At 39.2% G+C, this 27,396-nt stretch overlaps 1 protein-coding gene across 2 annotated transcripts in view; it reads left to right on the top strand.

The window, feature by feature from the left end:
* The window catches only part of LSAMP (limbic system associated membrane protein), a 632,752-nt gene that overhangs the window by 564,865 nt on the left and 40,491 nt on the right, over positions 1-27,396 (top strand). For both annotated transcript variants that reach the window (XM_016941692.3, XM_016941693.3), the window contains exon 4: positions 17,626-17,760. In XM_016941692.3, coding sequence (XP_016797181.1) covers positions 17,626-17,760 — 135 coding nt within the window. The remainder of the gene's footprint in view (positions 1-17,625; positions 17,761-27,396) is intronic.

The raw sequence follows: 27,396 nt of genomic DNA, 5'->3' as shown, positions 1-27,396 counted from the left end.
TCCCTAGGTGATTTTTCTTACTTTGGGAGCCACAGCCCTAGAAAAATATTTAGGAAGAGCTAAAAATGTAAATGTACTGACAGGTACTGATATTGTAATTATTTGAAAATAATTTATTGGAGCCTAGGTCATAGAATGTTACTTCTGAAATATACTTTTGTTCTCATCTACTATACTCCCCAACTTAAAAAAATGGGAAGCACAACAGTCCAATCAAAAATACACTTCTTCAGACTTGCATGTTAGAGCTTGTTCCTCTACACCATGGGTTAACAAACTTTTCCATGAAAAACAAGGTAGTAAATATGTTAAGCTTTGTGGGCCATAGGGTCTCTGTTGCAATTAAATTCTGTCATTGTAACTGAAAGCAGCCATAGACAATATAAAAATGCATAGGCATGGCTGTGTCCAAGTAAAACTTTATTTATAAATACTGAAATTTAAATTTTATATAATTTTTATGTGTCAAAAAATATTATTTTAATTTTTTAACTTTAAAAATGCAAAATTCACTCTTAGCTATGAGCTATACAAAATCACTCAGATCAAATTTGGCTCATGGGACATAGCTTGCCAAGCCCTGCTCTATAATGCTCCTGGTTCCCAAATTTGGGAAAAAATAAACAACAATCTCAGGAAATAATTTTATGTATACACATATATATAAGGATATACATATCCTTATAAATGTCTGTGCCTAGCACTACAGGATTTTTGTTCAGAAAAGATGTATGCATTTAATGTACAATCTAACATTTTACAAGTGATTCACCAGACATAGAAAATGTTTCTCAAAGTCTAAGAGGTAAAGACTCTTGAAAATGATTGTAACAGAAAGAGAATGAGAGATTTAAAAGAAATTAATATTTAGTGAGTACCTACTGTGTCTGGGCACTGTTCATCATATTCAAAAGTAAAGTACTAGAACATCTGCAAGTAATGAATATTAATGGTAAGAGCAAATTTAATTTATTACTAATTAATTGTTATCAATATAATGATAGTTTCCCAGATAGTGGCATCTTCTTTGCTTTTTAGTATTGTCTAACTATGCCTTGTTTTATCTCCCCAGCCTAGTGCTGGACATATAACAGTTGTCAAGTTAAATTATGTATTATGTTTTTTACTCCAAATTGCTGGTACTCATCAAGTAGAGATTTCAAAGGGAGAGCCATTCTTTTTGTATTTGTAGGCAGTCTCTCTCTCTCAGTCAGTCTCTCTCTCTCTCTCTCTCTCTCTCTCCCCCTCCAAGATAGAGGTTATGAAGGGACCCAAGAGATGTCAAATGATCTCCTGACCTAATCTGGCTTTTTGTTGATGGCTATCAAAGTTTGAACAATTGTCAGTTGGTCTATGCAGCAGTCATATTCTTTACTATACTTCTGAATTTTTTATTTTAGCGTAACCATTGAGCATAGTTGCATTGATTTCTCTTCCTGGAAATGAGTTAAATGGTTTTCAAACTGTGTGCTAGAAAACACTCATATTCTAGAAACTGAGCTTAACAGCTTTGTCACTAAGATAAAATATGGGTTTTTTTTCCTGATTTATAAAAGACAAATATTACTGAGTAGAATTGTGTGTATTGAAGTTTACCATAAAATATTCTTAGTTTTTTTACTGTCTGCACCATTTTTCTCAATTAAAATGTAACAATCTAATGTAAAAAAGCACAATCAAATATTTTCTTCTTGTATTTGGACCTACCATTTGAAAAATTTTGAGAATCTGTCCTGGATTGTATTTTGGAAAAGTTAGTATCTTTTCTAGAAAAAGAAGATTAAATCTTTATGGTTTTGATTAAATTACGTTAGAGCTTTCCTTCAACCTCATTTTAAATATGTGTCAACCTCATTTTAAATATGTGTATTTAAAATGAGTTAATTAAGTTTCATATCTTCAACTCTTTAGTGAAAAATATATTTATGCTCGTTTAGGGGAAAATTCCATGTTCCTGAAAATCCAAGTTCAGTCAGGTACCATTCTCTAACTGGCTCTAAATATGTTCCACCCATCCCACATACACACACATACCTCTGTTTTCTTCCAAATACTTCTCATCCTTAAGTTGCATTATAATATTCCTGTTTTGACAACTTGATGGAGAGAGGGATAGATTTCTCAATGGCTAGTGCTTGGATTCGGGGAGTGGGAGGTCACACACATGACTGTTTTGGAATTGTGTCTTCTGATTAGTGTGGATCCAACCTTGCCATCCTCTAACCAACGGCTAACTAGTCCCATCACAGCACATGAAGTTTAATACGTAGCCAGCACCCCATTTCCCATGCCAATGGCCCACAGCTCTTTCTGTGATCGCATTCAACAGTTCTCCAGGTAGACAGGACACTAGCTATGAGTTGAATGTAGGAGCTAAATTTTCCATTATCCCTGATGTGCAGAAGATGCCTTGATAATCTGCCCAAGCCTAAATCTAAAGCCCTTAGACCAACTGTAACTATATTAGGACTAGGGATACTGGTTAGAAACAAGTAAACAAACATATTTTGGACCTCCAGTCCTTTAAAGAGGACAAAAGCTTATCACTGTATTGTCAGGAATGAAAACTCCCGTTTTGTGAATTGTAAGTTTTCCTCACTCAGCTGCCTTTGCGATCACATGCTCATCTATTTACTTACTCTCAGATATGTAGAGTGCCAGGAGAGCACTTCTTAGAATGATTATTATATGTCATATCAAAACGAAGTCTCTTAGCAAATAGACTTTAGACTCAACCAACCAAAACAAATCTCTCTGTTTGCCCTGACCACCAACAAAACTGATTTCTTTTCTGGAGGCATCTGTGAGATTACTTTAGGCTCTTGCAATTCTGGTGGCATTTTCTTCCTGCTCTTCTTCTTCCCCATGGTTTGGCTGGCTTGATTTCTTCTGTGATCTTCCTGTGTCCCACCCTATTACTTTCTTGTTTGCTCAGGGTTTCTCCCTCATGTTTTTCTGCTTTCACATCTTTTCCTGTGTCTCCTCTGCCCCTCAGCACAGCGGGTCAGATAATGTTCCCTGAGAGCCACTGCTAAGTTTGCCTTCGGGTAAAGCCATCTGTCAAAAGGGGAGGATTTGTGGGGCTTAACTTTTTTCATCTTGAAATTGTGAAGTTTTTCACACTAGAAAATTAAAATTGCATCAGTATATGATATGTTGAGCTATTGATACAATAAGGTTTACCCTTCCAGAAACCGACAGTATTTTAGATTAGTATAGAAGGTTGGGAAGGCTGAAGAGATTTGAAAGCCTAGGAATTTATTGAAAATATTCCAAGGCCTCCTGCTCATAACTTACCCAATTATCTTCTGAGAAACTGAGCATTAATGTGCTTATCAATATTTGGATTCAACAAGTTTAAAAGACCACCAAGGCTTATATGTTAGTGAGAATGATTTTCTGTCTCAGTGTTTGCTACTCAATTCCTAGCTACCCCAAACAGTTAGATACACTAAGCCAGCATTGTGTAAAATGAATTTATGACCCCCCTCTTCCCCTAGCAGCATCCTCTTCTTTCATTCCAGTCTTTTTCCAGTTCCACAGAACCTATTCCCACAAGTACCCATTCTGCTTGCCTGCAGGCTGTGAAATCCCTTAGGTGTTAATTGAGAATTAAGACGTTAGCTGATAAAAGGTATAACCACTTGCATTAATATTTGCATTGCAAAAGGAGTCTTAATGGGAAAATAATTAAGCTTTAAAGTTTGATATCTTTGAGGCAATTTATCCTGCTTGGCAACCTGTCAATTCTGCTCACTTTACATCAGCTTCCCTTTACTGCACCTCAGGTTGGCCACATGTCATTTGAATGTAACTTTGCAAACCAAGACTTGAGTGTGGGGTAAGAGAGCTCAGAATTCTTCATAGCATGATGCAAAGAAACTTTACATTTCTCACCTATTTACAGATTAACTTACTCTTAATGATCTTCCAACACTTGAGAAGGTCAGTAGCCCTCCATCTGTCATTCTCCAAGTTCACCAACAGCTTATCCACCCATCAAAGGTGCTTTTGTAACAAAATCCATGCATAATGAAACCAAGAAAGGTAACATACATTTTCTTGTTCAACTTTGGGTGTAAATGACCTATTCTCAGTGATTTTTACAGTAAGGAAATCTAGTGATTATACCAGGCAACACTGAGAACTGTAGGATGGAGAGGAAAGAAAAGGGTAACCCACAATTGGGAGTTGAGATCCAGGCTTTTTTGGAGTTCCAGGTAGGCCAGAAAGCAGTCAGCATTGGCTTTTGTCATGAATCTAGTGTCTAGAACTGGTAGGCAAATGAGGATCAATCTCAGGAACAGAGCTGAGACTTTACAAATATGATATGATTGATTAAAACACCAGAGTCACACAGGCATCTTAGCTCTGCCATTTACTATCTGTGTAATGTTGGGAAAGCTCCTTAACTTTTCTAAACTTCACTTCCTTCATTGGTTAACAAGAGACACAGAGAGAGAAAAGAAGAAGCCTATATAGATAAACTAGAAGATGTAAAAAATCCATGTGACACGAAGTGCTACCCAACAAATGGAGACTGAATTGTTAGTTCAGAAATGGGAATTGAGCTCAAGGCAGAATGTTGATTCTCCTCATAATTTAACTTGTCTCCTTCAGTCTTTCCTGACCTAAATACTGGATTGATCCCTGATCCCGGGTCAAGATGGCTTCTGTGTCTGGGGTTAACCTAACTCCCTTAAGAAAAGAAAAGGTATATGTTTCTGAATGCCAAACTAGTAAGATCAGAAGGATGCTTACCAAATGTAGGTGTTCTGGAGTATCACCTGGTAGGTTTTATAAACTAATGGATTCCTGAGCCTCATCCCAGGAAATTCTGATTCAGTAAGTCTGTGAAAGAGCCCAGTGATCTGCATGTATTAGCAGTTTCCAGTGTGATTATTATATAGGTGGTCCATGGATCACAGTTTGAGAAACACCTGTACAGATGCTGATCAGAATTTGAGATAAGCTGATCACCACATCTGGATACTATATCTGTGTAAATTTTTAAAGTGAAAGCAAAAGGGAAAATAAATAGATTCACATAGCTTCTTTTTTATTTCAAAATAGTAGCAAGAGTTGAAAAAGACATCTACAGAGACTTATTTTCTGGAAACTAAAAAATCCTCTTATAAAGGGTATTGAGTAATGTGTTAGACAATATGTTTGACTGAAATTTATGAAATGCATAGAAAATGTGTTCAAAGGGGTAATTTTTAAATAGTCTTTAGAGAAACGTCCATGGTCTCACTTCAGTGAAGCCATTTCTAGGAAGTACTGAAATAATTATGGTCAAAATGGTCTGCTTTCTAAATATGTGATTCTTGGACAGAATCCAAAGACTTGAATAAACTGATAGTAGCATACCAAATAGATATGCCTTGCAATTATTAAGTGTCTTAAACAAGCATTTGATAGGTTGTACATTGACATCCATTAGCAAATGATCTCTGGACAGTTATTCTGAGTGGTTGCAATGAGATCTTATGTGATAGGTACAGGAGGCGAGGGGGTCAATCTTCTGGTCAACTACCAAGAATAAGATGAAATAGCTTCAGCACAGGGCTAAGACATTGCATACTAATGTATTTCTCTCATATAAACAAATGATTGAGTACATTTAAGTGCTTGTTTGAGATCCTAAGTTCTGTGCAATTTATATTAGAAAAATACTGCACAGCCTGACCGTTTGTATGGCAGGTATTAGTTAGCTCTCTCTATCCATGAAAATTCTCCATGTACACTCTATTAATCATACACTTTCATGAAAATCATTTTGCGGTTCACACTGTTTAGGCTGGGAGGGTTAGGGGGTGGTGCTAGGACACTAGGGAACTTAGAAGTTCCCCATGAGAAAGGAAGATAAGCTGAGTGTTTCCTGGGCTGAGGGAGTTTAGAAGACTTGAGCTAGAACAAAGGATGAGTTCTTTCTACCTCCACCTCAGAACTTTTCCCCTTTCCTGTAAGATTTATAGTTCATATCATTAGGGAAACTCAGGTTGGGCTTGTTCTCAGAATACGCAGATCCAAAGGGATAATACCAAAGCACAGAGATTTCTAGGGAATGATGCTGCACCAATGTGAGCAGGCTATTGGTCAGCTATAAAATACAGCAAGAAGGGTCCAGCCCTGTAGGAAAAGTGATGGTGACAACTAAATGATGGGTCAAGTTTATAATTTAGCTCAACTTTAGTCCCAGCTGGGAACTGGAGTGCAATCTGACTGCCAGTAACAAGGATCAAAGAGCAATCAGGCAAACGTGCCATGGAGTGGAGAATAGTGAGGAAAATTCATTTGAGTGCACATACAGCTACCTGTCACCTTCAGAGTCAGCACTCTTAAGTCCAGACACCTCTCAATCATGGGCAAAGTGCTTCTAACAATTGGCCAGGCTCAAGTCTCACTGCTTTGGGGGCCAAGTGGACTGGACCTGTGGTTACAATTCTTTAATAGTCACAGTTGAACAGTACAGGAGGTAGGTTACAACACACAATGCCCATGGATAGTCATGAAAACTTTTTGTCCATCTAATTAGAAAATTGTTCTGATTTTATATAATATCAACTTGCTTATTACTATGCCTCCTGTCATTTGGAATTGGTGTCTAATTTTCCTAATCATTCTTTTTCCCTTATGCCAGAAATAGAAAAATCGTAGAGATTTTCTTTTTCATTCTGAGAAACCTGCCCTTAGGATACAGCCAGAAGAATAGGTATGTCTTTCACTGACACTGCAATTATTAAATTCAGTTTTCTTTGAAAATATTGCATTATAAAGGTAATATATATATAATCTATGTCAGAAATTCAAGCAGGATAGGAAGGCATCAAATGAAGAGAAGTTCCCTAACCGCACACTTCTGGGCCTCCTGATCCCATAACCCAGAAGTAAGATTGTTAACATTATGTAAACATTTATTTATATATATATATACATATATATGTATATGCAAATATGTTGTATATGAATAAGTATTTTTATCATTTTTATCCTTTATTTGTATCCCATTGTTTAGAAGGAATCTCCATTTGAATGTCCTTTAAGCATTCCAATTCAATAGATGAAAAAACTCAATTATTACCCTCCCACCCCTCCACCACCACCCATAAAAATATCATCCAGTACACAGATCAATCAAACCAAAAACCTTGGGGTCATCCCTCTCCCTCACTTGCCATTTTAATTAGAGGTGAGTGTGTGAAAGTAGCACTCTCCCTCTGAGGTCCACCCCTCAGGGTAAGAGAGTCTTGTGGACTTTCTTTATTTCAACCATTTAAACCTCTGAGGTGGCCTTTTCTTCTCCCTTTGTTTTTATCTAAAAAGGAGTGCAGGAAACACCCTCATGCAGCGCTTTTTAAATGAAGTGACTTGTCAAGTTCGAGACTGTAGCAGTAATCTGAAAGGCAGTAAATTTAGCGACCCTCACTTGCACTGACAGCCTGTCAAGCACTTGAAACATAAATAGCAGTGGAGACAAATCACTGCTGTTTTCCTATTAAGCTTTGGCCCACTGGCCTCATAGCCTTCTAGGAGCGCATGGGCCCAGCCTGGGAGAGGGACTGCTTTCAAGAACAGGCAAGTGCTCTCTTCTTTTCTCTCCCACGCCACCTCTACCTGCGCTCCTGACACTGCAGCTGGGACCCCCACTCCCACTGTGATCCATCTGCTTTACAGAAAGGCTAAAAATCCTGAGCCCAGATTGAGGGGTGCTGGTAAGCAGAGGCCTGCAACCTAGAATGAATGTTGATGGAGTAATTTTTAGCTTGTACCTTTTGGTCAAAATGAAGAAGCCAATGGCTGGACCCTTTAATTTGTTTTGACCCCTGAGCTGCCCACCTTATGTTAAATGGAAACATTCCAAGAACATCACTTTAATTCATACTTAAACCTTTTCCTCATCTGCCCTGCTCCCACTCCTTACCATTCTTTTCTCTTCATTACTTATGTATTGACTTTAAGCAAGAACAGTTCTCCAAATTGGATCAAATAACTCATTCAGCACTGGGCCTAGCTGAAGAAGTAGATCTGGGATTTTAGGGTGAACCTATATGAGGTCATTGCAACATCAGGGTCTGTTAAGAAAGGGTGAAGGGCTAGATGGGGTTATTGTCTGCTTTGTTTTAATTACATTTCAAAGGCTTCTGTGGCAGCTTCAAAACTCTGCCTAGCAATCCTTCCATAGTGCAATTACCCTGCTGAGTTTAACACATTCACTTACTAAATGCCAATTGATTTATGTGACTCTTAAAAACAGCAACTGCTGCTCTCATCTCTCTTGATATTTAATCCTGAGCCATGGCAGAGTTGCTAATAACAGGTCTGGTAATACCCCCACAGTTCTGATGACAATGGTGAGTGATCTTGTTTGTTACTGACTCTGTCCAGCAATTCTAATCTTTGTCCCTGCCAAACAACCCCCTGCCCCTAGGTTTTAAGAAAAAGTCTAAAAAACAATTAACATCTGCAGGAATCTTTACTTCTATTTTATTCCCAAAGGACTCTTTTAAGTATATGGGGCTTTTTTAATCCTTTGTTTTCAGTTTTGCTCTTCTTGCCTGCACCCGAGGTCATAAAAATGAAGTAGGAGAATGGGTGCTGGCTTTAGGAGCTACATCCTACAAATGTTCTGCAGCCCCTGCTCCAGTGATTTGAATTACAACTCATGTGTAGATTACAAATTTAAATCCACAGTTAGCTCAAATCTCTTACCAACCCCATATTTCCAAGTACCTATAGAATATACTCCACAGTATGTCCCAGGAAAACCTAATACCAACCATATTAGAATGGAACTCATTATCTTCACTCCAAAATAAGTACCCCCTCCTAATTCGCCAAGTGATTCCACCTGCATTCACACTTAGGAAGTCATTAGCTTCCAACCTACACACTGCATTTAGAATACATTTCTTCATACCTGAGAAAACCAAGTGGACTACAGGAAATTCAGGGCAGGTGAGGGTCTGTGTACAGGGTCCACATTCCTTCTCCTACCCTCCAGGGGGACAGTGCCACTCTCTCTCATTGAGCCCAGACACCGCCTCAGAATCCTTCTCAACATCATTCCCCAGGCAGCCACTGTCAGTTAAACAAGGTTGATCACAATTTTTTGAAATCTTTGAAGAGCCCATCTCCACTTTCACAGTAATTCACAGGAAGGCTCATCAAAATACACGTTAGTACTGAGTGTCGAGAAACAGGCACTGAGAGTAAATAGTGTTGGTGTATAAAGGACTTTAAACAAATAGAATTTTCATACGATTTTATGCTTACACATCATGTTTCCTATATGGTGTGTAGGGAGGAAGGAAAGGAAAGAAGGAAGGAAGGAAGGAAGGAAGGAAGGAAGGAAGGAAGGAAGGAAGGAAGGAAGGAAAGAAGGAAGGAGGGAGGGGAGGAAAGAGGGAGAGAGGGAGGGAGGGAGGGGAGGAGGGGAGGAAAAAAGAAAGAAAACAAATTACAAAATAATGCCATTGTACTCAGTACCCTGTGGGTGCTGGCAGGCTTATAGGAGATGTAGTGGTACCTCACATAGCAAATCCAGAGTCCTCAAACCACCCGTCACATCCCAGTGCATGTCCTCACACATCACCATCCTCATTTTTCCTGCTCCGAGACTTCTAGATTGCCACACCCTTTTGCAATTTGCCAGCCCTAATTTTTTCTCCACTTGCATTTCTTAAGTTCCTGAAAACTTATTTCTCCCAGAAATCTTCTCTAGTACTAAGTCTACTCTACACTGTCTCTGTAGCTCCTTTGCTGGTTGCTGGCGTTTTTGTGTACCAATAGGTTTTTATTGCTAATGGAGGGACTCCTAAAAATAAATGGTTAAGAGGCTAAATTTTTAAAGATCAACTTTTTCCCCCGCATTTATTGGTTCATTTGATCTTTTCAATAAGGAAGTTAAGTGAAGTGGACAAACCTCATAAAAGATGAAGCCTGTCTTTTTACCTTCTTTATCAGTTATTGAGCTGCATTGCTTTGGAAATTTCTCCCATGTCTTATTCTCAATCTCCCACTCTATACTTGAAAGAAAGAAAGAAAGCAGATTCTGAGAGCTAAGAATCCAGCCAACTGTAGCATCCTTCAGCATTCTAATGATAAAAGTAGGCATGCTTAGTTCGGAACATGAGTCCCAAACGTCCACAGACCTGGGTCAAAGCTCATGTCTTCCTTACTAACATTATAAGCTTGGGCAAGTTTCTTGACCACTCTAAACCTGTGTTCCTATGTGTTACACATCTGTAAGCAATCTTAAAACTATCATGAATTAAATAAGATAATATATCTGGGTCACTTAGCACAGTGCCTAGCAAGTGTTTATTAAGAGGTAGCTCATACAACACTCACTCTACAGTATTTCTTAAACTTTTAATAGGTTCTGACATTGTGCTACACACTAGGGAAGGGATACAGTGATGATCAAAACCAAATGTGGTTTTTACAGTGGTAAAGCCTTACAATGTAACCATAGCTATTCTCAGTACAATCCCCTTCAGAGAACTAAATATAGGGGATTCTGACTTCAAGCATCACATTTAGACGGGCAGGGCAGTTTCTAAAAACTGACACCAAGTAGGGGGTAATGGTTTAGTATAAATACAATAAAAGAATGTCATGGCCCAGGACTGAAAAAAGGATGCATGCATGGCAGCCTCAGGCTGGAAGCTCAGCTCAAACTATTTCAGCTAGCTTATTTTTTATATGTGAAAGCAAAAATGCAAATCATAATGAATTGGATCTCTCTGGATGCCAGGAAGAATAATCCCAGGATGTTCTTTTTCATTTGGCCCATGCTCATTCATAGAGCCAAAGCCAGTTGTGAATCTTCCCTGGCATTGTTCTTGTCACTGGTTTCTGGGTACTAACTACATCCTTTGGGGTTGCAGAAGGCATGGGGCCAATTTGCATAATCCACCCCCTGTTGTGTCTTATTATTCAAATACGGAACATTTCTATAGCAGAGTAACCCACCCCTTCCCTTGCATGCAGCTCAAATGTCTTAACAGTCATATGCCTCTTTCTTCAGAAAACTCTCTCTCTTTTCATTTCCATTCCTCCAACTCTTCCCTAAAATCGTTCTCATTATATCACATCTCTCCGTTTTTGTTTTTGTTTTTGTTTTCTTCATCCCCTTCAATACCTTGTTCTTCCCTGTGTCTCCTTATCCTGCTGTGGTTGTGGCTTTTGACGACTGCATCTACCCCTTCCCTGCCTTCTTTCAATCAGGGATCATTTTACCACTCTTCACCCCTCCCTTCCAGTGGTGAAAAGTGAGGATGAGAAGTGGTTTCAGCCTTTGGACAGCAACACTGTCAAACACTAAGGGGTCTCTCAGGTGGAATGTGAAGCGGAGAAGCAAAAACTTCAAATAATCTGGAGAGACACATGGCTGGAAATACAAACAGAACCCTACTGCAGGCATCTTTTCTAGATTTCTTGTGTTTCTTTCTCTCTTCCTTTCCTTAGCATTTTTGTGTAGAACGTGATGTGCAGGAAAGCAGGGAAGAAAGCAAAAACAGGAATAGGTGAGAGCATGTCCTTAGGGGAAAACAAAAGCAAAACATGAAACATACTGTAAGAACAGAAACATGGTACAGCATTTGAAGTTCTCACAGGAAACTTCAAATGGCATCACTGATTCGTGATCTTTTTTCCTTTAATTTTCGTAGGTAGAAGTTCATAGCTTGCTTTTCTTGCTTACCTACTTCACTTACATTTCCAATCACAGACCCACACAAACACAAATATACACACATATACACCTTGCAAGATAAATTCTAGTTCTTTGCTTTTCATTAAACTGTGTGTATGTTTGTGTTTATAGCTAGTGTGTTTACAGCCACTTGCATGTAAATATTCAAACGTAGGTGAGTAAAAGGAATAGCAACCCCATTTCAAGCACATCTTCCTATCTGTGAAAGATTGATCTACCGAGATGCTATACTTATAAAAGTCTTCTCAGAACAGTGAAAAAAATGATCCATTCATTTCCTAACATACTTTCCTTGGAATTCTATATTTTTAAAGTCACAAAGTGCTCCAATTTAGCAAGTTTCCTAAATTGTATTTTTTGTATCTCAAATAAAAGGAAAGACAGGTACTATAATGATTATTAGAGCAATAGTCTTTAAAAAATTTTTAATTCCAAATATGGGGCTGGTTGTCATGTCCTGGGAAGTTTTTGAGGCTAGTCCTGTTCTGCTTAGTGAGCAAATATTTGAGGGTGAGGAAATGTGTGTGCTGCTCACACACATTTAACAGTAAAATCTTATATGTAAATAACTAGCTTTTGTGGGGTGTGTGTGTGTGCATGTGTGTGTGTGTGTGTGTGAGAGACAGAGAGAGAGAGAGATAGAGATGGGAGGATGGAAGGAGGGAGAGGGAGGAGAGAAAGAAAGGGAATGAGAGAAAGCAGCACCATGAAAATATATTTAATTTCAAATGGCTCCTTTTTACAAATGCCTGGTTGACCTTATAAATCTAAATCAGTCAACATTTTGCATAGCAACTACAGGGCTCACTAAAGCATGGAACTCCGAAGGCACTGTACTCAGAAGGCAGCACCTGGCATGCTTTAATTGGAGTTATTCCTGGCTGATTTGCCTCCACATTGGGGAACACAGGAGAGAACACTTTTCTCTTGCCATTAGCTCTAGGCCCTTCTTTCTGACTTATGAAGAAATATTAAAAGAACTAATATGTACAACTTGAGTAAACAGTGACTAAGAAGGGATATGCTAATTATGTGCAAGAGTTTAAAAGGTGCATACACTGAGGAGGATGAGAAGTTATTTAGCCTGGTAGCTGAATATTGCCAGGAGACACAAAAACACATTAAGCAAAGGGAGATTTAAACTAAACACTAGATCCCAGAATAAACATAACACTCAGCGATGTGAGCAGGCTTGTGGAAATTGGTTGAGATGTTTAAAATACCAAAATACTGAAATTGCATTTCAAGTAAACATTTCTGTAAGGGCAAAAAATAATAGATAGGGACAAGAGAAAGACCCAAATTGTGGCCATAGAACTCGTCTACCAGAGAACTTAAACCACAGGTTTTGTGTCCATTTCTGGCCTGAGAGTCTTTTTAAGGTTGAGAGAATAAAAGACATTATTGGTAGGACCCTGGGGTTCAGAGCAGCCGGTCAGAGAGAACTGAAGGAAGTGGAGAAAAGTTGCCCTCTTGGGGACAGGCTCGTGGGGGCAAAGGGAAAGAAAGGAACAGGAGAATCTGAGTGCATTTTAGAATTTTGTGACTCAAGATTCAGCTGGTGTATTCCATGCCTTAAAACAAGAAACGGCACTTGCTAAGATTGTATTGTGCCTGTGTCCACAGGGAGCTCTGTTGGTTTCCAAAACGATAACTCCACATGGCAGATAATTCCTTGGGACATGGCCAGAGATGCCCCTGTGCAGTCCTTCAACAGCAGAGTATGCAGCACACCCTTTCTTCCCCAGTAAAAGAGAACTCTATTAGGATCATTAAAAGGCAGTGGAGTTTTATGCCAACTTCTCTGACAGAAATACTTAGCCACTTTTCAATACTTAGCTCTATTCTCTTAAACTACATGAAGTGCTGACAATGACTCTAGTATCTCTTTGAATTTCTTAATTCAGTTCAGCTTTATCTCAGTCCATTCAGGTTACTATAACAAAAATACCATAGACTGGGTAGCTTATAAATAATGGAAATGTATTTCTTACAGTTTTGGAGCTTGGGAAGTCCAAGATCAGGGTGCCAGCAAATTTACTGTCTGATGAGGGCCCACTTCCTGATTCAGAGACAGCTCTCTTTTCTCTGTGTCCTTACGTGGCAGAAGAGGCAAAGGAACTCTCTGGAGTTTCTGTTTTCTTTTCTTTTCTTTTTTTTTTTTTTTTTTTTGAGATGGAGTCTTGCTCTGTCACCCAGGCTGGAGTGCAGTGGCTCGATCTCAGTTCACTGCAACCTCCGCCTCCCAGGCTGAAGCAATTCTGCTGCCTCAGCCTCCCAAATAGCTGGGATTACAGGCACATGCCACCACACTTGCTAATTTTTTTGTATTTTTAGTAGAAATGGGGTTTCACCATGTTGGCCTGGCTGATTTTGAACTCTTGACCTCAAGTGATCTGCCCACCTCGGCCTCCCAAAGTGCTAGGGTTACAGGCTTAAGCCACCATACCCAGCCTGGAGTTTCTTTTATAAGGGCACTAATCTCATTCATGAAGGCTCCATCTTCATGATCTAATCACCTCCAAAGACCCCACTTCCAAATACCATCATCACTTTGGGGCTTAAGTTTCAACATATGAATTTTGGAGAAGCACCAGCATTGGGTCTGTAGCAAGCTAACTCAACAAACATTTATTGAGTGACTAATCTGAGCCAAACTCTGTGCTAGTTCATGAGGATATTATGAGTAAGGCATGGTCCCTGCAACACTTACAATCTGGAGCTTTGGCTTTCCAACAACAGAAAAGCTCCCATTTCCTGTTAAATTTCTGTGAATTGGTAAGAAATTCTCAAGTGAAGCAGTAGAGATAATGCATTGTGGGAAAAGTCTCCTGGGTGTGACTAGAACAGACTAATCAGGAAGGGCCAGGGAATGCAAGAGTTTCAACTGGAGGATCCAGGGAATAGGGAAAGGAAGCATGACAACAGGGAGGGCCCAGGGGTGTCTCTGAATGTTTTAAATTCAGTTTCTGGCTTGAGAGTCTTCTTAAGGTTGAGAGAATAAAAGGAAATATTGGCAGGACCCTTGGGTTGAGAGCAGCCAGTCAGAACTGAAAGAACTGGAGAAAATTTGCTCTCATGAGGACAGACACACCGGGGCAAAGGAAAGAAAGGAGCAGGAGAATTGTTGGATGAGATTGGTTGGATGATGCAATACGGTGTAGTTTCCCCTGCCGATAGTTGGTTTGCACCTTGAGCCTGCTCCCACTTTATTGAGATAGCCATGCACATTGTGTGCTGGAGCCAGAGGCTGCCATCAGAGAGGAGGAGAGCTATCACAGGAGAAGCAAAAATGATGTCTCTGCCTCCCATGTGGGTCACTTAAGGGAAAACTCTCCTTTTATCCTCAGGTAGTTTAGGGGAAATTCTAGAGACATGAGATTGAAAGTTTATCTGATAAGGATATGTTTTATTATCTGCTTATCAGGAACAAATGAGATTATTAATACTTATATTGGTATGTAAGAATCCCAGGCCCCAAACACAATAAATATTGTTTTATTTTCTGTCATTCATCTTACTATTTCCTTTCATAGGTGCCATCTTCCAGAATTGGTAGGGCTTTAGTTGGTGCAGCTAAAAATAATCTTTCTCTCTCCTGCAACTGTTTAGTTTTTGTTTTTGTTTTATAAATTCAAAAAGCGAAGTAGGGACCCATAATCCACCATTTCTAGGTATTTCATGGGAATTGGAAAGAATTCAGTGTTGCCAACCATTTCTAAGATTATCCTTGTTCTCTCCTTCTACTGACAGCTCTGTCCCCAACCAAGATTAAGATTATGGGTGGGGGATATGCAGTATGGGAAGAAATACTAAAACATTCTGAAATTATTATTAACTATTTTCTCATTAAAATTTACCATTATTCTCAAAATAAATAATGCTATCTTACTTTCTATTCTACCTCTGCATTCTAGGTTTTCAATGAGCTTACACCTATTTCTGCCTGCTAAATAAAAAACTAATTGTCAAAGTTGCCATTAGCCTTCAGGGTATTTATGTTCAGCTAGAAGAGTCTTAGCATCAAATAGTTGGCATGACACTTAGTCCATAGAAACAATATGCAGGAAAGATCTTTTTACCCCTTCAATCCTAAATCCTGCCCAATTAATCCAGAAAAGTAGCCAGTTACCCTTTCTGAGATTACTGTTTTCTTCTCTACTACATTCTACTTCTACAACGTGTAAAATCAGATCTAACTACTTGCTTTAAATGTTGGCAAAGGAGAAGAGAAAAATGTAGACAGGAAAAAATTAACCACTTAAAAATAATATTTAACTATATGCTGTAGACTAATTCTAAAACATTCTCAGTAGAAGCATGTGCTAGATAAAGATAATGTGCAGAACTTCAGAACCAAATAATGTTATATTACTCTTGCCTGTTTTTTTAATCAAGATTGTACAGTTTCCTCAAAACTAGTGATATTGACAATTGAGAGAAGACTTGAAGCTTGGAATATCCAGAGAGTTGTGTTATAGAATGCTAGCAAAGAAGCCCCATGTTCTGTCGGAAGCCTAGTTAACAGGTTTAGCTGATATATTTAGAGTAAATTTGTCTCCTTGCTAACTGTCTGTTACGTTGATTTGGTCATCGAGGAATTTCCAAAAAAAGGAAAACAGCTTATGGCATTTGAGCAGAGCTAATGATTGGTACCATTTAGTATAGAATGACCAGGAGCATCGTGATTGCAGGACTGTGTTCTTTAACACCCTCCCCAGCTGCTCTATCCTAACTCGCGTAACAGTGGAGTTTTGAAATTTTGGGGTGAGGGGGTTCCGTTTAGCTAGAGTTGAAGTCCTTGGGCCTTTCTGGCCAAGCTCTGGCTAGGCTCTTCCTGCTACCCAATCTCATTTCCTCTTCTCTTTCCTCTTTCACCTTCTCTTTCCTCAATCACCTTCTCTTTCCTCTTTTCATTTTTCTCCCTCTCTACTTCTTCCTTATTTCCCTCTCCATCTCTTCAGGAAGAAAACGGTTTAATCAATTATACTCCACATAGGGGAATTTAAACAAGGTTTCTTAAGTTGAGATTTCTTTACTAAAATGCACACACTCAACTATGCAGATCTTTCCAAACAGGACCTCCCTATTCCTAATCCCAACTTTTAAGCCAATAATATTTAACTCCCTACCCCAAACCCCAGATGACACAGTCCATCACAAACACACCATCAGCAGCACATTCTCATGGATCTGGCCCATGGCCTAAAAGCCTCTAGGATGATGTAGTTTGATATAGAACAGAGATCACAACTGCCAAGACAGTTTAGCATACAATCCTTGTGAACAGAATTTAACAGAATCTGGAGAAGAGTGGTGGTTTCTCAAAAGGAAGCCACTTTGTCTAATAACAACATTGGTGTAAAGAGTGCTTTGCAACAATAAAAAAAGAGTGCTTTGCAGCATGGTGTAATAGATGATGTTGGTGCCATATCCCTTCAGAGCACTTTATGATTTGCATGTGCCTCCCGCCAGCTCCCACTTTGTTCGAAACCCTTAACCAGCGACTAGTGAGTGCATGCACCTATGAACACCCCAGCTCCCAGCCTCATGATCAGAATAATTTTGAAGTGGGACATGAGCTGTCCCCAGGCCTCCCTGAAAGACTGAGCCACAGTTGCTCTCTGTGGGACTTAGCTTGGCATTGCATCCTTGCTTGGCTTCTTTTTCTTCCAAGTTCCATTTTCCCATTTTCTTTCTGGTTTTTCCTGAGAGTATTTTCTACTCAATCACTTTCATAAGATTTTTGTCTTGAGGTCTGCTTCTGTGGAATCTGATGTCAGACAAAGTACATTTTCAAATCATTGAAAAGAAATGTGGATTTATTGCTTTTAAAAAGAATAATGAGAGGATCTACTGCCTATTTCAGACTTTAAAAAAGAATCATGAAAACCTCTGTTTTTCAGGAAGGGAATTTGAAGGAGAAGAAGAATATCTGGAGATCCTTGGCATCACCAGGGAGCAGTCAGGCAAATATGAGTGCAAAGCTGCCAATGAGGTCTCCTCGGCGGATGTCAAACAAGTCAAGGTCACTGTGAACTGTGAGTACAGCAGGAGCCAGCAGGTGCTAGGTGCCCAGGGTGCACCTCTACCTCCAGTGAGCTCTAAAGATTCCATTAGCAAAAGAACATTGTATTTCAAGCAGATGCTCCTCTGGCCAGGAATGCACATTTATACATTGAACACTTCCAAGGGCAGGACTTGGCCTTTGAATTTGATAAATCAACTCTAAATGTAATCCATAATACATTTAACAGTACCCTTTTCTACTCAGACTAAAGAATTAAGAAAACATGATCAGACAGCACTAACATTGCTGGCGGTCACTATGCTGGTCTTCGTGGAAATCAAGGTCATACTACTTTAGAAAAAACAACAATTTGTATCTGGTTTAACTGGAATTTCCATCTTAATGCATTGTTTGTCAGGAGGGAATGCCTCAAGATTATATTTTATCCTCTGCTATTTAAATAATTGGCCTTGGGAACAAATTAGAGCCACTCTGGTCAGATACCATGTGTCCCTGATGGCTAACAGGAATGTCTGATAAGTTAAGTTCAGTTACCTATTTGTCCCAAAGTATGGGCATTAGAAAGGAAGATTTCACTAAGATGCATAGGTAAGTGGGCATACTTTGAACTTCTCGGATGAAAGGATTCTTAGATGTAGTTCAAAAGAGGGTGGGCGGGGGGAGGATCTATATGATATGTGTCACCCAGCAAAGGAATAAAGAGAATTCGTTTACCCTGTTCAGTTAGCACTGACTCTGCATCATTCAAATTCAAGTTCCCACATCACACAGCTGTGGCTAGTGTCAGGGACAAAGGGAAGCTTTGACAGTTCTTCCCTTCTATGCATTGAATGCACGCACATCCTACATACACACATATAGGCACACAGGCATACATGTACAAACATCTTAATCCATATTTGAAAGTATCCTTTAGGCTATGACGAGTACTTTCTGTCATCTCATGTCTTCCTATGTGCCAGAGATTTTATATAAATTCTCTCTTTTCTACTCAACAACCCCAGCAAGGTAGATATAATTGAGATCATTTTAGAGTTTGAAAAACCACAACCCAAGGAGGTAAAACTGCCCATTCAAAGTGACACAGAAAGTAAATGTAAGAAAAGGGATTCAGACTCAGGTCCATTTGATTCTAAAGCCCACACTCTCAGGAGGAAGATAAGGACTTTGCAATTCCACATACCTACTATGTGCAGCATTGAGTTAAGAGATTTATATTGGCCGGGTATGGTGGCTCACCCCTGTAATCCCAGCACTTGGGGAGGCTGAGGCGGGCGGATCACCTGAGGTCAGGAGTTCGAGACAAGCCTAGCCAACATGATGATACCCTGTATCTACTAAAAATACAAAAATTAGCTGGGTGTGGTGGTGGATGCCTGTAGTCCCAGTTACTCAGGAGGCTGAGGCAGAAGAATCACTTGAACCCAGAAGGTGGAGGTTGCAGTGAGCCGAGATCGCGCCACTGCACTTCAGCATGGGCAACAAGAGTGAAACTCTGTCTCAAAATAAGAGAGAGAGAGAGAGAGAGAGAGAGAGAGAGATTTATATTTGTTGTGTAATCCCCACAGCCATTTTAAACCTATGAGATAAGCATCATTAGTCTTACTTTAGAAATATGGAAACTGAGGCTTGGAGAGCTGAGGAAACTTGCTAAAGTTTACGCAGCCTATGCTGGGATGCACCATTACCTGTGACCTTCTCCAGCCTTGCAGACCTCTGAAACAAGCAGCAAAATCTCTTTCACATCAAACCGAGAGGAATCTAATAGAAACAAATGACTCTGCTATAGTTTATGGCACTCATTTCCAAGAAGCAAGGGGTTGCATTTCATGAGTTCTGAAGTGCTTCTATCCCTAGCTATCTTCAAATTTTTTAGTAATAGAGTTTTGAAATGCCAGTTATTACTATTATTTTCTAGTGTTGGGTGTGTTTCAAAGACACATTAATGATCGCAATGTTATAGAATGCTTTAGGACTTTTTTGTCACATGAAAGGCAACTTCTCTGGCTGTTTGTGTAAGTTTATAATTAGGTTAGCTTCTTTTATGTACATACAACCATGCCATCATCTTCCATCTCTTCCCTGACTTTTGGAGTTAAGGTTTCATTTTCTCTTAATTGACCTTCATCTTAATTAGATTTCTGAAAGTCCAATCATGGTATACATAGAAAATATTTATGCTTCCATTGTGTGAAACATCAAAGTGGTCTGGATTGCAGATGGTTCCCAAGATCAAAGCTAGCCGCCTGGGTCCTATTATTATTAGTGCAATTAGTCTGACATTGCTTCTTCTTGACCGTCCCCAAAGTGTAATTTAAAGCAGAAGAAAATACTTATAATTTTCAAGAAAAGACTTTTATGAAAATGTGAGCTTTTGCTAGTGATGAGTGAACCACAGAATATGGACAGAAATTTGAGATTCTAAAAAGATACCTCATTACAAATTATATGGAAAACTATAATGAGTTTAGTCACATATCCAGGATGTCCTAACAAGCAGGACCTAGCATGTGCCTGATCTTACAAAAATTGCTCAGTAAATGTGTATTGAATAAGTAGGTGAAAAATTCACAGATAAACTCTGCCCTCAACATTTCTCCAAATTTTGCAAATAATATGGTCACAAATCTTGAAACATATTTTATCAATTTCCTTTGGAATCACCTTTTACCAAAACCTCATGAGCTGTGTTTATATTAAAACTAGTCATCACAGAGTTATCCTGTTCAAACAATTAATCCAACTTAAATATAGTTGTATTAAGTAGATGAAGCCTCTCAGATTGAATTATGGAACCAAGTCTGCCTAGCGACACTCTTACATGCAAAGAAATGCCCAGGATCACCTCTGTCACTTCATCTAATCCTACCGGCCATGAAATTCATTATTTAAACTGATTCTGCTTCCTTTTCAAAACACAGGCTTTGGAATTAGGTCAGGGGATCTGGATGGTTAAGATAACTACTGGCCAAATAGATTATTGTAATGAACAGACCCTGAGTACCACTACAAGAAAAAAAAAAAATCTCAGGGCTATTAACTTTCTCCCATGAGCACTTCCTTGACTCATTTACTCAGTTGCCAACAGATGTTTGTTGCAGGGCACTGAGAGACTAGAGCAGTAAAGAAGAGAGACATAACAGTCTCTCCTGTTGAGCTCACAAGCTGGACTCTATGGTCTCTCCTTTTTACTTCTTTTGGATAGCACTTCTCTGCAGTAGGCATATAGCATTACACATAGCCACTTTTACATGCAAAATCTGTTTTCTAAGTGGTAGGAGGTCCTGGAATTTACGGAAAGCTAAAATATTGGCTCAAAATCTCTTCAATTAAATAAGCTTAGTATAATTTAGACAATAGACAGGACTTTCAGCTTTCTGTATCTTACCCACAATGTAGCTGTTAATTTCTTTCAGATACCAGTCCTAGGGACACTCTGTTCTTTCATTGCAGGTTCTAGGTGCAGTTCCTCAATTTCAGTTCACAGTGCATTAAATGTAACTACTTTTGAGCTTGTCTCATCCTAGTGCCCAGTACACCTAGAATAATATCTAGCACCTAGTAAATATTTAACAAATACAAACTGTTAATTTTATCTAGACTCTTTCAATATTGGACTCTTTTCCTATTCCTGGAGAAATTTTTCTCAAAAGCTGCTCCCAGCTCTCAAGCCTGTCCCCGCCCCATTGAACAGCTGACGTTCCCACCTTCCACTTTCCCACAGGTCTCTCTCCAAATAGGTTCACATTGTCACTTCTCACAACTCCTTTTCCCTTTATTTGTCTGTCTCTTTGAATTCAGTTCTGCCTCCACCCTGGTGTCTAGAGCTAATCAACCCAACCAACACCCATGCTGGGGCACTTGGGGAGCTGACATTTCTAAATGTGAGCTTGCCTTACATTTGATAGCCATGTATTTAGAGGAAGCAGAGGTTGCCACAGAATACCCAATTGGGACTGGAGACACCTGTTGCCTCCAGATAATGTATGTGTATTTTAACCGGTATCTTCAGTGATTTGATTCAAAAATCACCTAATGAGAAAACATTAGGAAAATAACTTTTTTGTTTGTTTGTTTTTGAGACAGGGTCTCACCCTGTTGCCCAGGCTGGAGTGCGGTGGCCCAGTCTCAGCTAACTGCAACGTCTGCCTCCTGGGTTCAAGCAATTCTCATGCCTCAGCCTCCCAAGTAGCTGGGATTACAGGCGCGTGCCACCATACCCAACTAATTTTTGTATTTTTAGTAGAGACATGGATTCACTGTGTTGACCAGGCTGATCTCAAACTCTTGACCTTAAGAGATCTGACTGCCTTGGCCAGGAAAATAACTGTTTAATATGGAACCAGACTGGCCAGCTTCTCTAGCTTTTCATAGTTACACCTATTCAGTCTCCATGCTCATCTTTAGTTTATTCTTGCCTGTGGGTAGGTAATGGTAAAGATATATCCTAATATTTATGAATCTATTATGAGGTCTTCAGAGGAAATATTCAGTAACAACCCAGAGTACTACAATGTTTCATTATAATTTTGCAATATGGACAAGAACCATAATTTTCTAAGTACCTTCAGAGTACCAAGACTCTCCTAGAGATTTCATATCAATTCACTGTAATCATCACACCAACAGTGGCCAACTATATTAATCCATTTTCACACTGCTGTAAAGAACTGCCCAAGACTGGGTAATTTAGAAAGGAAAGAGGTTTAATTGACTCACAGTTCCACATGGCTGGGGAGGCCTCAGGAAACTTACAATCATGGTAGAAAGCAAAGGGGAAACAAGGCACATTCTTCACAAGGCGGCAGGAAAGGGAATGAGTGCAGGAGGAACTACCAAACTCTTATAAAACCATCAGATCTCATGAGAACTCATTCACTATCACGAGAACAGCACGGGGGAACCGCCCCCATGATTCAATTACCTCCACCTGGTCTTTTCTTTGACACGTGGGGATTATGGAGATCACAGTTTGAGATGAGATTTTGGGTGGGAACACAGCCAAACCATATCACCAACCAAATTGGAAGGTGTATTGGGCCTGGTCTGCCCCAGTGAGAAGTATTTACTTTATCACTGGCATTATTTAATATACATTGTTTAATATTGCTGGCACATGGTAACTTACAAAAAAGCAATTCTAAATCAGTCTTATTATCATTTCTAAATTCTATACAGACAATGTGTTTCTTATTGCCTACATCCTCTGCCTCTGCTGCTTTTTATACCACTGCACACTTCCCATGGGAGACCATCTATATCATCCCCACGTAGAGAGGACAAAAACAAAGCTCAGTGAGTGTAAGCATGCTGTGACACAAAATCAAACAGCTTTTGTGAGTGGTAGACTTGGAACTCAAACCCAGGTCTAACTCCAAAGTCCTTTCTTTATCCATGATACCAAGTGAATAATAATACTATAAAATAATACGCGCAATCACTTTAGGCGTTAAAAGTGCTCTCATATTACTGATTTCATTTGATCTTTACATCAGACCTGTGAGATAGACAGGCAGGCATCATTGTCTATATTCCTAGGTGAGGGGCTGCAAGGGAGCATTGTGTCCCATGGTAACAATCCAAGTGGCACTAGCAGAGATTGAGTCTGCATTTCCTGATTCCTAATACAGGTGTATATCCACTGTGTCGCCGCATGTTGTGCCATTGTTTGTACCCTGTAAATAATAGAAATATGCAACGTTTACCTTTCCATCTACCAGCATGCTCCCTCCCCTGAATGGTATTTTTTCCTATTAGAAATTCATTGTTCTCCAAAAGAATTCATTCAAATAGACGTACCAGAGCAGAGAGGTTCAGAGCATGAGTTTCAGAGCATGATAAACCTGGGGTTAAATCCATGGTCCGTCAAGTACTGACCATGTGAATTTGGACAACTTACTAACCCTCTATAAACTTGTCTTCTCTTTCATAAAATGGGGTTAATCATATTTACTTCCTAGGGCTAATTATTTGGATAAAGAGGATATCTAAAACCTAGTAGAATGCTGACATGCAGTAAATGACTATACATTAAATTTTCTATTCAGAATGTTGTTCTTTTATACTAATATTCCCAATATTAGTAAGCTTAAATGAATGATATTTTATTTCCTAGTCCTCTGTTTTGTTACCCTATTTATTCTGATTGAAAGAGTCTTGTTATTGGTGATGTCAGAAGAAGAAAGGCCCTATTAATATTTTCAGAACACGGAATTTTGAATTAATATAAACTGGAAGAGTCCTTTCACAATTGTAAGCTATTCCAAAGTCACATAAAGAATAACAATGGACCTCTCTGTGCAGCATTTTTATGATGCCACATTTTTATTATAACCATATTTTGAATAAGGACATCTATTATTTTAACTACACAAAGCATGCTGCAGTATGATTTGTAATAGTCTTTCTTAGCCTCACCTATGCAGAATTCATTACAAATGAATTTTGAAATGTTCATTTCAATAAGCCATGAAAAAATAAACTTGCACCATGGTGTCATTTGAAAAATATTAGAAACAATGAGCTCTTTGTATATTTATCAGTATTCATATATTTACCCTGGTACAAGAAAATTCCTAAGTTTTCAAAGAGAGAAGCAAGTAGTTGGTCTTTGTAACTGACTAGATTAATGCACTTGTAAGTGCTCAATCCTAGTTTGCTGCCAGCTTCCCCATGCTGGGGTCTCTGAGGGGCTAATAAATAGCTTGCTGCTTAGTAATTCAGGTTCCAAACAAATTGAGAAGTAAGGAAAAGAGTGGTCAGGGAGATCTAAATGTTCCCATTTTTAGAGATCAAGGTGGCTAGAGATAGTAGCTTAGTGTGGCCGACTTACCTCCCCAGTCATGCATGGCAACCCTGGGGTGGGACGGGCCTGCCCACATGAAAGCAGAAAGGAGAGAGCCCAAGTAAGCCTTCTGACATGGAGAAACAGAGGAGAACCTCTGCTACCATCCAGAAGCTTGGTCCCAAAAGGAAGAAAGGAAAGATATGAGCCAAACAGGCCCAGTGTCTTCTTCCCAAATTTTTCAATCAGAAAAATCATTTATTTCCTTCCCCGGGTCCCAAAGTGGTAGGGGACCAAGGGTAAATAGTCACTATTTGGCAGTTATAACCATGTGGCTCCAGAAACTCACAAACAGTAGTTAAAATTTATTTTACAAATTGGGAAATTGAACAAACAAAATTCATAAGCAAAATTATCTTCAGCCAACATCAATGGGCCAATGTGCTACAGATTATGGAGTCATTGGCAGCTTAAGAACACAATACAGTGAGAAGAAATGAGGACTGGAAACTAATATTTATTGAGTATTCTACTGCTGGTCATCTAACTTCTTTACTTATGAATCTTATCTCAGTGGATGGCATTACCCAGATGCCCAAGCCAGAAATCAGAGTGTTACCTTTTCAACACTCCTTCTTTTCCTCACCCTTATGAAATCCATTTCTAGTCTCATCAGTTCTGAAGCCTAATATCTCTCAGCCTTCAAATGCACTTCCCTGCCTTGGGTTCCAACATTTTTTTTATTTTTGAGACAGGGTCTTGCTGTGTTGCCCAGGCTGGAGTGCAGTGGCTCGATCTCGGCTCACTGCAACCTCCATCTCCTGGGTTCAGGCAATTCTTGTGCCGCAGGTTCCCGAGTAGCTGGGACTACAGGTACACACCACCACACCCAGCTAGTTTTTTGTATTTTAGTAGAGATGGGGTTTTGCTATGTTGGCCAGGCTGGTCTCAAACTCCTGACCTCAAGTGATCCACCCACTTGGGCCTCCCAAAGTGCTAGGATTAGAGGCATGAGCCATCATGCCCAGCCCCAACATTTTATAGATAAGGAAATGGAAGCAATGTGACTATTGGCAAAGTATTAAACTCTCAAACGAGGAAGGACGATGAGGAACAGAGCCTGGATTTGAGCTCATGTCTGCCAAATTTTAAATCCAAGCCCAGAACCTCTATTCTGTGTCCCATCCCTTTATTAATATCTCCCCCACAGCACCACTACTACCAACTATTGCATTATCCTTTGAACTGATGTGCTCTAATGATCTATATAACCAATTTTAGAAGCTAGCTTCTTTTTTAAAAAGATAAAAAAGAAAAAGGCTCAAACTGGTACAGATGTTTTCCCAGACCACAGCTCTGGTTAAAAGTAGAGTCAAAATCAGACCTCAAATTTCCTCTTCTTGGCTGCTAATCCTGGTTCTTAAGCCATGGAATAGATAAATGAGTTATAATTTGGAAAGTTAGCAATTTAAGAGTTAAATTAGTTAAGAGTTTGAAAATACACTTGGATCATAATGATGCCAGCCACCCATTTGAAAAGAATGAGCAGTTTTAACTAGAATTGGGATAGTTTACAGTTGGAAAGGATGCTATAAATGATTAAAATAGGATTCCCTCATTTTATAGGTAATAAAACCAAGGCCAAGAAAGAAAATGTATGATGAGAAGTCCAAACAGCCAAATTCAAACTAAGTCCCAGGACTCCTAGTTTCCAATCCAGGGTTCGTTTTATGACAGCATCTTCCCATTTAGTGCTTATACGGAAATAAGGCAGTAAGTCTAAAGCAAAACAACAATACCAACAGCAGTACAACAACAAAACTCCATTTAGCACGCCTGTTTACATACAAGTGTTTATTCAAATGTGCTGTAACTCTGACAGTGATTTAAAAATGTCTAAGCTTATGGGAAGATAAAATCAGGAAGGAAATTGCAGACAAATCAGATGCTTTCTCGTACATTCTTTTAAACTCAGAGAATTGCAGTCTTCTATAGGTAGAAAACTTAGGCAATAGTTTTTTAATACAAAAAAAAAAAAATCAGAAACAAGGAATATAGACCAGGTGCTGAAGGGCAGGGTTTAAATGAATTTACCCACTAACGTTCACTTTATTAATTTTCCTAAATGAGCTTTTTCCTCTACAGAGTCTAAACAGAGTGTCTGGGTCTGTTTTCCCCATGTGTACATAGCCAAGTTGCCATTTTCTGGCAAACGACCTTTGGACAGGAAAGGCCTTCTCTCCTTGAAGGCCCATAACCTGCACAAACACAGCATCATCCAGTTCAGGAGCTTGAGTCTATAATCCTAACAAAGTCAAGTGGACATGCAAACACTCTTTCCATCCTCATATGAATGTTTGAATGAGTCATGGAAAATTAGAGTGTCAAATGTGTTTCCCAGCTGATTTCAAGCCTGTGATAGTTTTGTAGGCCCATTCCTGGGCATAAAAATCAAGGGCCCAACTGCCAGAGAGAATAGAAGGCTGATATACCAGTAAGTCTTCTATGCACCAGGATAGACTTTAAACCGTACCCCCACACATAAAAGCTAAATTTACCTGGGTTGTGGTGATAAGGGAACACATAAAATAAAAGAAGGTAGTCACCTAATCCTAGTTTTGTTTGTTTGTTTGTTTCTGAATCCTGCAACAATATCAGACCAAACTTGGGTTGGAAAGGCTTTAGCTGGCTATTATTTTCATCAGACTCCTCAAGGCCATCTCAAACTATAATGACAAGAAGAAAAAGAAAAACGGTCAAATTATATGTTGAGATTCCTAAATCCTTTGGTATCATTGCTTCATTTATAAAAAGAAAAAACTATACAAATATTTATAATCTGTAATTGTAATACCATGACCT

Source organism: Pan troglodytes, chromosome 2, assembly GCF_028858775.2.
Source record: "Pan troglodytes isolate AG18354 chromosome 2, NHGRI_mPanTro3-v2.0_pri, whole genome shotgun sequence".
NCBI classification, from domain to species: Eukaryota; Metazoa; Chordata; class Mammalia; order Primates; family Hominidae; genus Pan; species Pan troglodytes.
Note: the sequence above shows the minus strand (reverse complement) of the source record. Positions and strands in the feature narration are given on the sequence as shown.